General features: G+C 50.4%; 1 protein-coding gene across 3 annotated transcripts in view; it reads left to right on the top strand.

The window, feature by feature from the left end:
- STRN3 (striatin 3) overlaps nucleotides 1-13,055 on the top strand; it is a 309,869-nt gene that overhangs the window by 74,550 nt on the left and 222,264 nt on the right. For all 3 annotated transcript variants that reach the window (XM_030215282.1, XM_030215281.1, XM_030215280.1), the window contains exon 3: nucleotides 9,867-9,940. In XM_030215282.1, the coding sequence (XP_030071142.1) occupies nucleotides 9,867-9,940 (74 nt within the window). The remainder of the gene's footprint in view (nucleotides 1-9,866; nucleotides 9,941-13,055) is intronic.

The following is a 13,055-nucleotide window of genomic DNA, read 5'->3' as shown; positions in this document are numbered from 1 at the left end:
CAATAGAAATGGAGAAGCACCTGTGTAAGTGTCCCTTGGACCCCCTTATGCCCCCCCAAAGGGTGATCATGAGCTAGCCGCATAACCAACTCCCTGAAACCCTGGGGCACCACTAACTGCTTTCTGGTACCCTCTTCACCCGGAGCCCGAGCTATACGGAATAGTAGCCCCTGGTCCACACTGAATCGTGGAAAAACCTGCTCTCCCTCCTGTCCCGCTCGCTCCCAGGCGTACCGTAAGCTAGCATCCGTTTCCTGCTCCTTTTGGAAGTAAGGAAACTTCTCCCGCACCCCCGCCGGGTCATGCTTATTCAAGTCAGCTCTCCTACGCTGCTGGGCTCGCTTCTTCTGGCTAGAGCTAGGCTTCTCCCTGCCCGGGGCTCCAAAAATGTCCATCTGGAACGGGAATACCTGAGAAACTGTGGGCCTATCCCCCTCCCCCTGCTTACTCTGGGCCCGTGTCGTCACCAGCCCTGTCCGAATCCCCAGGTACTGGCCAAAAGGAGCCCAATCCCGCCCTAAAATCAAATTTTGGGGCAGCCGGGGTAGTACCGCCACCTCCACCTCATGGGTCCCTGCCGAGCTCTTAATCTGCACCCGATAAACGGGGTATCGTGAGGTAGCCCCATGGATACACTGAATGTTTATTAGCCTACTCCTCCTGCCCTCTCCCCTTTTCCCTTCTTTCACCTGGTCCCACAACCTCTGGGAACACATTGTCTGGTCAGCCCCCGAATCCAGGAGCCCCTCTACCTCAATCCCTCCGAACTCCACCCACTGAGTGAATTGGCGCCCGGCTGAGACCGGCACATAAGAGGTTAACCCCAGTCGGACCCCACAATCCCGTCTCACATGTCCAGCCTTCCCACACTGATAACACTGCTTGTCTTCCCCCATGCCCTTTTCCTTATATCCCGGGGAACCTTTCCCTAACATGCCTTTAGGCTGGCAAGGAGACCCCTTCGATCCCCCCAGGCATTGAGACTCGAGATAACATTCCATCCCTTTTACCGCAGTTTCTAAGGTTTCACACCCCCTCCTCACCAAATCCGCCCTTACCACTTCTGGTAAAGACTCTAAGAATTGTTCCAATACCAGTTCCTGTAACATTTGCATCACTGACCTTTTCTCAGGCTCTAGCCACCTTGTGGCGAGGTCCATTAGTCTCTGGGCCAGGGCTCTCGGAGTTTCTCCCTCCGACCAACTCCGGAACCGCCGGCGATAGGTCGGTTTACTTACACCAAACCGGTCCAGAATGGCCTGTTTAAGGTAATCATAGTTGGTTACCTCTGATGGAGCCAGCCCCCGAAATGCCGCCAAAGCCTCTCCGGTTAATGCTGGGGCCAAACGAATGGTCCACTGGTCCTGGGGCCATGCAGCGGCCACGGCTACCCGTTCAAACGTCCCTAGGTAGTTCTCAATATCATCCCCGGGTGCCAACTTGCCCCAGGGTAGCCAGTTCACATGGCCCGGTTCCCCATAGGCTCGTCCTCCCACTGCTCCGGTCTCTTCTCCACTCAGACCCCCTCTCTTTGATGCACTCCCAGACCGCACCATCTCTTGTACTAGGTCCAACAAGGGTTGTTGCTGGGCTCTCGACGCTGCCAGGGAGTCCTCCATGAATTTCTGTGCCAGTTCTTGCTGCTTCTGGAACTGGTGTGCCACGAACGCCATCAGCTCCTTTGGGTCCATGATCTCAGATGCACGCTGGTCCCTGGAAAACACAGAATACAAGACCCAAGTGCTGCTGTTCACACAATACCCCCACTCGAGAGTAAATGATTCCTCTCACCCGTTTCACAATCCTTGCCCCAATTCTGAGTCTGCTTACCAGAATCAGGGTAAATATAAGCCTTCCTTAGCGGGTCTTCAATTAATCCCACCACTGCCACCACTTTGTAGCTGGATCTCCCATCCAGGACCCAGCCAGGCTCGACCCTGCTTAGCTGCCTCTTCCTCCACACGACTGTTGCCTTCACTCCACAGCAATCTGGCTCCTCTGAGCCTTGGCTCCAGGCCCTGTGAACTCCCAGGACTTTCTCCTCCCTCCGTTCCTTTCACAGAGGCACATTCAAAGCCCAATGTTTATAAGTAAGAGCTTTTATTTTCTGGCTTCAAATCAACAAAACACCCTTCACTCCAGGTTGTTTAGGCTAGTAGGCCAGAGCACAATTCAGGTTCAACACAGTCAAATTCAGGTTCCATATCATCATGCTGATCAATCCATAGACTGGTGGGTTGTGTCCATCTACCAGCAGGTGGAGATAGAGAGCAATCCTTTTGCCTCCCTATATGTGGTCATGTGCTGCCGGAAACTCCTCAGTATGTTCTCTATCTCAGCAGGTGGTGGTCACACACAGCAGTAGCTCTGGCTAGGCCTCCAAGCCTAATTTTTAGGTTTTGTTGAGTGCCTGGGTTTGAGGGCTCTTCTTGAGCAAGTGCAAACCTGGTGGCGCCAGGTCCCTCCTTTTCTCCCCCCTCCCGCTGGCTCTGTTAAAAAAAAAAAAAAATTTTGGGACTCCTTAAAGGCGTTTATTTCGATGTTTATTTAAACGTTTATTGCAGCTACTCACTGGGACACCAGGTCGTTACAGCTCGGAGCGAGAAGCAGGTAATTTTTACCTTTTTTATAGCGGGCAGGGGGTTCCCCGATTGATCTCCACGTGGCCTATGGCGTCGGAGGGCGAGGGGTTGAAGAATCTCTCCCCGGACCGCGTGTGCGCTCCTAGCGGGGATGCGGGGGTATTAAAGTCTGATTCGCCCTTGTTGGGTGTCAGTTCGGAGGCTGGTCAGTGTCCCGGGTCTTCCTCCGGTGCGGCGGTTTTTCCCGCCATAAACGCCCATCCCCCGCTGATCGCCTCCGCCATCTTGGCCGGCCACTCTGCTCGGACGGCTTCTTCTTGGGCCGCCCTTGAGATGGGAGACGTTCATGCCATGGCCGCCCTTGATTTGGGCGACGGCAAAAAAGCGGCTAAAGTTAAGCGCCGTTCTTCCCGCGCGGCTCCTTCGCGGAGTGTCGCGCCGGACGCCATCTTGGATGCGCAGCATGTTTCTCCCCCGCTCTTACTAGCGCCGGTTGAGGGTGCGTCTAGGGCTGTGGCCCAGGCTGCTGAAGTGCACAGTCTGGGGGGTTTCTCCCCCGAGTTTATTTTGCTGCTGCATCAGGCCTTCCTTATGCAGAACGCTGTCCCTTCTCCCTTGTCCGATAAAGGGGTTGAGGCCCCCGGAAGTAAACGCCCTCGGGTGGATTCCCAGGCCTTAGAGGATGCTGTTTCCTCTGATGTAGATGAGGGCAGCGTATCTGAGTTCTCCCAACGGTCCTTTGGGGATTCCTTGGAGGAGACGGATTCCCGCTCGGATGGAGCGGTGACCCTTCTGCAGCACGGATCTTTCGCTCAGAGGATTTGCCCAACCTGTTAATGCAGGCCATGAGCATTTTAAAGATTTCCTCTCCGGAGGACGTCTCTCCCTCAGCCCCTGTTGGCTCCGCCATTATGCTGGGGACGAAGCGCCCGCCTAGAACCTTCCACGTGCATAATGCCATGCACACCTTAATTTCGGCTCAATGGGATGTCCCGGAAGCGAGCCTCAAAGTGGCTAGGGCTATGTCCCGCCTCTATCCTTTGCCTGAAAGTGAACGTGAGGCCTTTCTTTGGCCTACCGTGGATTCTTTAATCACTGCGGTGACTAAGAAAACGGCGTTGCCGGTGGAAGGTGGCACGGCCCTAAAGGACGCCCAAGACAGAAGATTGGAGGCGGCCTTAAGGTCGTCCTTCGAGGCGGCTGCCTTAAGTTTGCAAGCCTCAGTTTGTGGCTCCTACGTGGCCAGGGCGTGCCTGACGATTGTGCAGCGGGCTTCCCCCTCGGATCCTTCCTTGAGGGCGGATTGGCCGGCCCTGGAATCGGGCTTGGCTTATTTGGTAGACTTGCTGTATGATGTCTTGAGAGCCTCGGCTAAAGGTATGGCTCAGACAGTCTCTGCGCGGCGGTGGCTTTGGCTGAAACATTGGTCTGCGGACCACGCCTCTAAGTCCCGCCTGGCTAAGTTGCCTTTTAAAGGCAAGCTGCTCTTTGGGGTCGAGCTGGACAAAATTGTGACCGATCTCGGCACGTCTAAGGGCAAGAGGTTACCAGAGGTCAGGGCTCGGGCCAGTGCTCGCCCCGGTATCTCCAGAGGACGGTTTCAGGAAGCCCGTCAGTACCGCCCGGGCAAGTCGGGCTCCTCTGCCCCCTCTTCCTTCAAGAGGAACTTCTCCCCCAAGCAGCATTCCTTTCGCAGAGACCGCCGTCCCGGAGGTGCACCCTCCGGTCCTCCCCCAGGGTCTCGTACCCAATGACGGGGTCCTGGTCCATGGCCCAGTGCAAATTGGAGGACGCCTGTCCTCGTTTCTGGGCGAGTGGACCAGGGTAACTTCAGACGCTTGGGTGCTGGAAGTCATCAGAGACGGCTACAAGCTAGAGTTCTGCCGACCCTTAAGAGACGGGTTTGTACTCTCTCCCTGCAAGTCTCCGGTCAAAGCTGTGGCAGTGCAGCAGACCTTGGACAATCTGATCCGCCTGGGTGCGGTCGTTCCGGTGCCAGAAAATCAGCTTGGCAAGGGACGTTACTCCATTTACTTTGTGGTACCAAAGAAAGGAGGTTCTGTCCGGCCTATCCTCGACCTCAAAGGGGTCAATCGGGCCTTGAAAGTTCGGCACTTTCGCATGGAGACCCTCCGCTCTGTTATAGCGGCAGTGAAGGCAGGGGAGTTCCTGGCATCCTTGGACATCAAGGAAGCGTACTTGCATATTCCCATCTGGCCTCCTCATCAACGCTTTCTGCGTTTTGCAGTCCTGGGCCGACACTTCCAGTTCAGAGCCCTCCCGTTCGGGTTGGCTACTGCTCCGCGGACCTTCTCCAAAGTAATGGTGGTCATCGCGGCCTTCCTGAGAAAGGAAGGAGTACAAGTCCATCCTTATCTGGACGACTGGTTGATCCGAGCCCCCTCTTATGCAGAGTGCGGCAAAGCTGTGGACCGGGTGATTGCTCTTTTGAGCTCCCTGGGGTGGATCATCAACTGGGAGAAAAGCCAGCTGCGCCCGACTCAGTCCCTGGAGTATCTGGGAGTTCGATTCGACACCCAATTAGGCAGAGTGTTCCTGCCGGACAATCGGATTGTCAAACTTCAGGCTCAGGTGGACCAGTTCCTAGTAGCCTCTCCGCTCCGGGCTTGGGACTATGTGCAGCTGTTGGGCTCTATGACAGCCACGATGGAAGTAGTGCCCTGGGCCAGGGCTCATATGAGACCACTACAACACTCTCTGCTGCAGCGCTGGACTCCGGTGTCGGAGGGTTATGCTGTGCGCCTTCCCTTGGACCCAGCAGTGCGCAAGGCGCTGAGCTGGTGGCTGCAGACAGACAAGTTGTCTGCAGGGATGCCTCTTGTGACCCCGGAGTGGATTGTCGTCACGACGGACGCCTCTTTGACGGGCTGGGGAGCCCACTGCTTGGGAAGGACAGCGCAGGGGCTCTGGTCTCCTGCAGAGGCAAAGTGGTCTATCAACCTCCTGGAACTCAGAGCCATTCGGTTGGCGCTTTTGGAGTTCCTCCCGGTACTGGCGTTGAAGCCAGTACGGGTCCTGTCGGACAATGCCATGGCTGTGGCCTATGTCAACCCCCAGGGAGGTACCAAGAGCGCCCCTCTAGCCAAGGAGGCCATGAATCTATGCCAGTGGGCGGAAGCGAACCTGGAACAGCTGTCAGCGGCCCACATTGCCGGAGTCATGAATGTCAAGGCGGACTTTCTCAGTCGCCATACCTTGGATCCCGGAGAGTGGCAGCTATCTGCTCAGGCGTTCTTGGACATCACGAAGCGCTGGGGCCAGCCGAGTTTAGATCTGATGGCGTCATCGGCCAATTGCCAAGTGCCGCGCTTTTTCAGCAGAGGACGGGACCCTCGATCCCTGGGAGTAGATGCTCTTCTCCAACAGTGGCCGACACAGGAGCTTCTCTATGTGTTCCCGCCCTGGCCCATGTTGGGCAGGGTGCTAGACCGGGTGGCAAAGCATCCGGGCCGGATAATCCTGGTGGGTCCGGACTGGCCCAGACGTCCCTGGTATGCGGACTTGATCAGGCTCTCAGTGGACGATCCTCTGCGGCTGCCAGTGGAGCAGGGCCTGTTGCATCAGGGTCCCGTGGTGATGGAGGATCCCTCCCCCTTTGGTCTTATGGCCTGGCTATTGAGCGGCAGCGTCTGAGAAAGAAGGGCTTCTCAGACAAGGTCATCGCCACTATGCTAAGAGCGAGGAAGCGCTCTACTTCTACTGCTTACGCCAGGGTTTGGCGTACCTTTGCAGCGTGGTGTGAAGCAGGCTCACTTTCTCCCTTCACTGCTCCAATTTCTTCAGTGTTGGCGTTCCTGCAAGAAGGTCTGGAGAAAGGCCTGTCGCTCAGTTCCCTTAAAGTCCAGGTAGCGGCTCTGGCTTGCTTCAGGGGCCGCCTGAAGGGTGCTTCCCTGGCTTCGCAGCCAGATGTGGTGCGCTTTCTCAAGGGAGTTAATCACCTGCGCCCTCCTCTGCACTCAGTGGTGCCTGCGTGGAATCTCAACCTGGTGCTAAGAGCCTTGCAGAAGCCGCCTTTTGAACCCTTGTCAAGGGCATCTCTGAAAGACCTGACGTTGAAAGCAGTCTTTTTGGTGGCTATCACTTCAGCCAGAAGAGTTTCCGAGCTCCAGGCACTCTCATGTCGAGAGCCCTTTCTGCAGTTCACTGAGGCAGGAGTGTCTATTCGCACAGTGCCTTCCTTCCTGCCCAAGGTTGTTTCTCGCTTCCATGTGAATCAGCAGCTCTGTCTCCCTTCCTTTCGTAGGGAGGACTACCCAGAGGAATACTCTGCTCTCAAATATCTGGATGTGAGACGAGTCATCATCAGATACTTGGAAGTGACCAATGATTTCCGGAAGTCGGATCATCTGTTTGTCCTGTTTGCAGGTCCTCGTAAGGGTCTGCAGGCTGCTAAGCCTACAGTGGCAAGATGGGTCAAGGAAGCCATTGCAGCGGCTTATGTGGCCGCGGGGAAGGTGCCGCCTATCCAGCTGAAGGCTCACTCCACTAGAGCTCAGGCGGCCTCGATGGCAGAGGCCGGGTCCGTCTCCTTGGAGGAGATTTGCAAGGCGGCAACTTGGGCATCGGCCCATACCTTCTCCAGGCATTACCGCTTGACTGTGGCTGCTCGGGCGGAGGCCCGGTTTGGAGCTTCAGTGTTGCGGTCAGGGATTTCTATGTCCCGCCCTGGGTGAGTACTGCTTCGGTACATCCCACCAGTCTATGGATTGATCAGCATGATGATATGGAAGGTAAAATTATGTATCATACCTGATAATTTTCTTTCCATTAATCATAGCTCATCAATCCATAGCCCCTCCCAGATATCTGTATTGTTTATATTCTGGTTGCATTTCAGGTTCAAGTTTAGTCTTCAGTTCTTGTTCAGGAGGACTTCGTGTTCAAGTTTTTCAATGGATTCTTCAAGAGTTGAGACGAATTTGTGTTACAGTGAGCTGCTGCATTCCTCTCCCCTCCGTTTTACGGGGCTGGATTGAGACTTAAATTCTGCCGGCGCTCCCTCCCGCTTCTTGCGGCAGTAGGGCAGCTTTGTACCCCTCCCGCTTCGGCGGTGTTAGGGTCAGTCAGCTTCTCCCGCGGTTGCGGTTGCAGGATAAGCCAGATCCCCCCGCATTGGCGGGTGTGGTGTCCCTCCCCCGCTCCGCGGGGATGAGCTGGACAGATTCCCCTCCCCCACTTGTGTGGGGATGAGCTGGGTTAATTCCCCTCCCCCGTTTCGGCGGTGGTGAGCTGGGCAGAGTGTCCCTTTGTGGGTGTAATTCTCTAAGTGCTGAGTCCTGCGGATGGAGCTTGGATATCGACATACTGAGGAGTTTCCGGCAGCACATGACCACATATAGGGAGGCAAAAGGATTGCTCTCTATCTCCACCTGCTGGTAGATGGACACAACCCACCAGTCTATGGATTGATCAGCTATGATTAATGGAAAGAAAATTATCAGGTATGATACATAATTTTACCTTCAAAAACAGTCCATATAACTTCACTTCACTTTAGCTCAGATTACTTCACTTAGGGAACAGTACATTATCAGAGGGAAAAACCAAATAGCTTGGTAGGTTGCAGCCCAGACCTTTTTAGTATGAAACAGTTTACACAGTCTTTCTTGCACCTTCTTACAGCACGGTTACACAGCTTTATTCCCACCTGGTTCAGGCTGGGGTTTCAATTGTGCCCAGCTCTCTTTCTCTCCCACAGGCTGTACATGTTTCCTCTTTAGTAGAGATTTCCCCCAGTGCCTCAGCCTCTCTCCTCCGGTCTTCCACCAGTCTCTCCAAGGTACAGCTAGCCACCCTCTTACAGCAGCTTTTTGGGTTTGAGCCAGGGCTCCAATCTCCATCTGTTCCTCCCCTAGTCCTTCAGTAATCTCCATTTTATCCTCCTCTTCAACTTCCCCCGCCCCCAATCTCTCCAGCTGGCCCTCATCACCTTCCTCAGAGACCATTTCCCAATCTTCTATCTCCTCCCCTAACTCTTGCACAGCCGGGTGGGGAAGAGAAGGATTCTGGGACTGGTAGTTCCTCCCCTTCTTCCTTAACCCAGCCAACCTCTCTGCCTCCGGTAGCCCAGCTTTCTGAATGTGGGTGTTGTGCACATGAAATCTGCCCCGTTGGGATTCCCCGGTTCCCTGTACCCCCTTTCTTCGTGCCTTCCTGGATCCCCTTTCACCTGCACTCTCACAACGTGTATGATTTTTAAATGCCAAAAAAAAAATCAGATACATGCATACTTTCTCTAATCATGCCCAACAAATCACAGTTCATGGGTGCTACTTTGTCTATATCTACTCCTAATTGCAACGAAAACTGAGCAATCTGCCTCATGAGGGAGTTACTAGACCTTCTTTTGAAGACCTCTGGGCATTCCAAGGCAAAAAGCTTAGATGAGGCACTCTCCCTTGGAGTTATTTTCTGAGTCAAGCAACTCTAATCCTATGCAGTGAATACTGGCAATCCTTCCAGAGTCGCTATGGACTGTGAAAACTCTTGTAGCCCCTCCACCGCTGGTCACCTGGGACTGACTGCTGTAGCAACTGTACAGCGATGTCCTTTTCCAGTACCAGATTGCTCTGCTAAAGTTCTCAGGTAGTCTTCAGATACGAGATACTGAGATCCGCTGTACCCAAGGCCCACTGGAGCAAATTAATTTGTTGGATCTGAAGTGGCTGATATCCTGGTTCTGTGGGGAAGCTTGGAACTTTTCCATAGGACTGTTACAGATGGGGGTAGACGATGGAGAATAAAAGTAATGTGGCACTCAAGACAGCAGTGTCTTGCCATGGCCCTTTCATATGTACCTCAACTTAATAAAAACATCCAAGTTGAAGGGAAAAAATGTTGGCATTTTATATTCTACCTTTAAAAAATCTTTTTTTACTTTTGTATTCCTTCATTGTTTGGTTGTATATTTTTATATTAATAAAAATAAAAAAAATTTTAAAGATACTTTTCTGCTTCATTTTTTATATTCTCTCCTTTAAAAATCTTTTTCTTTAATGCTTCGCTTTTAACTATTATCTGATAATGCATGCAATATTTTAGCATTTCAGCTCTATCAGATTGATCATACCCTTGTTACAGATACTAGACAGTATCACAACCGTGCCCTTTTTGGAAGTGGTAGCATGTGTTTCTGAATATGTAGTGTACTATCAACCTCTTGGAGGTCTCATTGACAGCAATGAAAGTAGCATAGTAAGCTTAAGAGATATTTTTGTTATGCTTTGTAAATGTATTTATAATTTATTTGTACTTACCTTTTAGAACAAAATATCATAAATTGAAATATGGCACAGAACTGAACCAAGGAGACTTGAAAATGCCAGCTTTTGAACCAGGTAACATTTTCAAAGCATTCGGAAATAAGTCTGACAATAATTCTTAAGTGTTTTTTCCAACCCAACAGAATATTAGCAATAAAATAGGCATAAGGGGTCAAAAATGTTTGTCAGGAGGTAAAATCACTCGCCCAAACTGATTGGATTGGGGATTCCAGAGGGATAAAGTCTCCAAAAAATGATAACGTAGAATTTCATGGTAGATGTTGCAGCAGCAGCAGCAGTAGCATAGAAAGATTAATATGTTGAAACATAGTGGGTAGGGCAGTGTTTTTGAACCAGTGTGCTGTGGCTGCTCCCCAGATGTGCCGCAGTGGAGAGCTACACAGGAAAAGGATTTGCGGAGATCCCACAGGAATTTCCTCCAGGTCCGTGTAGATCTTGTGGGGATGGAAATGGTTCCTACAGGGTTCCTGTGGGAGTGTAATGAGCCTCTCATTGACCACCTACCTACCCAGGGTCCTCCAAAACATCTAAGTACTGCCGCCTCCTCCCTTCAATATTTCAGCACAGCCGCACTTGCTGTCTGCCTGGGCTGAAACAGCAAGACTCACACTGACACACGTACGGGCCAGCAGCATCAGAGGTCACCTGTTCTACTGGTGCATATGTGTGGTGATCTCTACATGCAACTGGCCCATGCATGTGCCAGTGTGAGCTTTGCTGCATCAGCCCAGGCAGAGAGCAGGTGCGACTGCGCTGAATTATTGAAGCAAGGACTCAGAAGACCAATCAAATTCCCATAAGGGCGAGAGAATTTTCAACACAAAGTGTTCCAAATCATGTGTGTGCATACTGAGATCTCACTTTTTAAACTAGTACCTTTAATATATTATTTCATGGTTTTTTTTCCTCTTGTTTTCAAGTGGGACCCAGTTTAACTAAAAAAAAGTATGTATATCTGAAGTATTCTTTTCATAAGAAGGACAAGTAAATATATCTTACTTTTAGGTAGTAATTTTTACAGCACCACTTGTAAGTATTTAAAAATGTAAAGAATTCCTCAGTGTGTGTGTGTGGGGGGGGGGGGGGGGGGTGACTGAACACCATAGTTACTAGTTACCAGACTGTCTTGTTTATTTGGCACCTACAGTATTTCCCCTAACACACAGCACAGCTATGTGAAATGCAGTATAAGATGCTAATACGCATGCACATTTCACCTCATTGAGCGCATAAAGCAACATTGGCCTCCATCTTGTTTCAAATGTGCAGCACATTCTCTGACACTGGGCTACATGTTCTGGCACTGCCCTGGTGTGGTGGGGTTCTGGCATCAGTTCTGGCACTGCCCTGGTGTGGTGGAGTTCTGGCATCAAATCTTTTCACATGTTTTGGCTCAGTGGTTATCTGAAGAGTATCTCAGCTGAAACTAAATTGTCGACGCCTAGAAAAACAATGGAGAAGGAACAAAACTATGAGGATAGATCTAAATGAAAACTCGCCTTCCGTCACTATAAATTAAAAGTAACGGAATTCCAAGCGAAAATACTACAGTAGCCTAGTCGGGCAGGATAGCCTTGACAATTAAAAAAAAGCAACCCAAAAAACTATTCACCCTAGTGAGAAACCTAACCTTCACCTACACGGATAACAAAATGCAGCAGACAGGTCCCTCCACCCAAGAACTAGCAGACTATTTCGCAAACAAGATCAACCAGATTAGAACTGACCTTGCAAAACAGAACCCAACAGAAGAAAACACTAAAATCTCTGACTCAGGAGCCAGCTCTGGCTTAGACCCAATCCAGGGAATTAAAGCAAATCAGACATGGGAACTTTTTCAACCACAAACTACTGAAGATATGAAATCACTTCTACTGAAATGCTCACACTGTCACTGCGTTCTGGAACACTGCCCAGAATTCCTGATACAAACCATCCCAGTAGAGGTTGTCCAGTGGCTAACAAACCATCTCAGTGAGTTACTGAAATTGGTTACTCTCCCCTCTGATATGGGCAAAATTGTTCTTACACACCTATGGAAGAATTCAGGACCAGACACCACCTCAACAGCAAACTATCGCCCAGTGGCCAGCATACCCGTCTTCACAAAAATCCTGGAATTCTAAGTTAGTAAACAATTTACCAAATACCTGGACAAATTCTGTATTTTAAAACAATCCCAATTGGGAATCAGAACAGCACACAGCACCGAAACCCTGCTCCTGGTTTGTATAGGAAATCAAGTCATACTACTCCAGTTCGACATTTCAGCGGTGTTCTGTAGGGGTATATACAGGAGGACAACTCCTAATATATATCCAGAGGGACTTTAGCTGAAAGAACACTACTAAATATCAATTATTCTGGACTCGTGTCTAGGGGAAGCGTACCTCTTTGGCCCTATGGCTAGCTAGCTGTGCTGGAAAAAGGAACAATGCCACAGATGGAATATATTATTTATTTATTAGGTATAAAAATAGTAGTTATCTATAGCAAATGCAAAGCAAGATTACAAAACTAGATTGGTCACCAAAATATATATAATGATATATGATTATCCAAACAGACTAACTAAATGAGTGATTACACAACCAATCACAATACTGATAGCCTAATGATTATTAGGAGAACTTACACCACATGTCTAATGTCACAGTTAGCAGCTAAATTCATAGACCATAAGTCCTGACATAAAACCAATCTGTTTCAGACAAAAAGCCAAGAACTAATTATCCCCTAATTTGATAGGTAGTAAACCTTGTTATCTCACCTTGCCATCTGTTATGGCATACTTCCAATGGTAAAGAAGTGAATTCCTCCTTGGAGACTCAAGCTGATGCATCAGCAAGTCTCAATCCAGGAATAAAGTCCAAGGTCTGTATTTTGGATACAGATGGCACAGTCTTTAGGTAAGGCCATATATTGTAGCTGAGCTAACCTTGTTAGTCTATTACAAGGTCTGCAGTTCACTGGTGTTTTAGGAAATCAGTCTCATGCTCTCTCTCTCTCTCTCTGAGCATTCTATCCTCCAGCAGGTCTTCTGCTTTTCTTCCTTTCGTTCTCCTTTAGTCCAACATTGGCATCCAAGAGTCAGATGATACCTGTGGACCAATCACAGATGGTGTAATAATGTCCAGCCAGCTTCATGGTCATGAAGAGAGGCCTTTGT

Source organism: Microcaecilia unicolor, chromosome 9, assembly GCF_901765095.1.
Source record: "Microcaecilia unicolor chromosome 9, aMicUni1.1, whole genome shotgun sequence".
Lineage (NCBI taxonomy): Eukaryota > Metazoa > Chordata > Amphibia > Gymnophiona > Siphonopidae > Microcaecilia > Microcaecilia unicolor.
The sequence above is the reverse complement of the archived record's forward strand: the minus strand, read 5'-3'. Positions and strand labels throughout refer to the sequence as shown.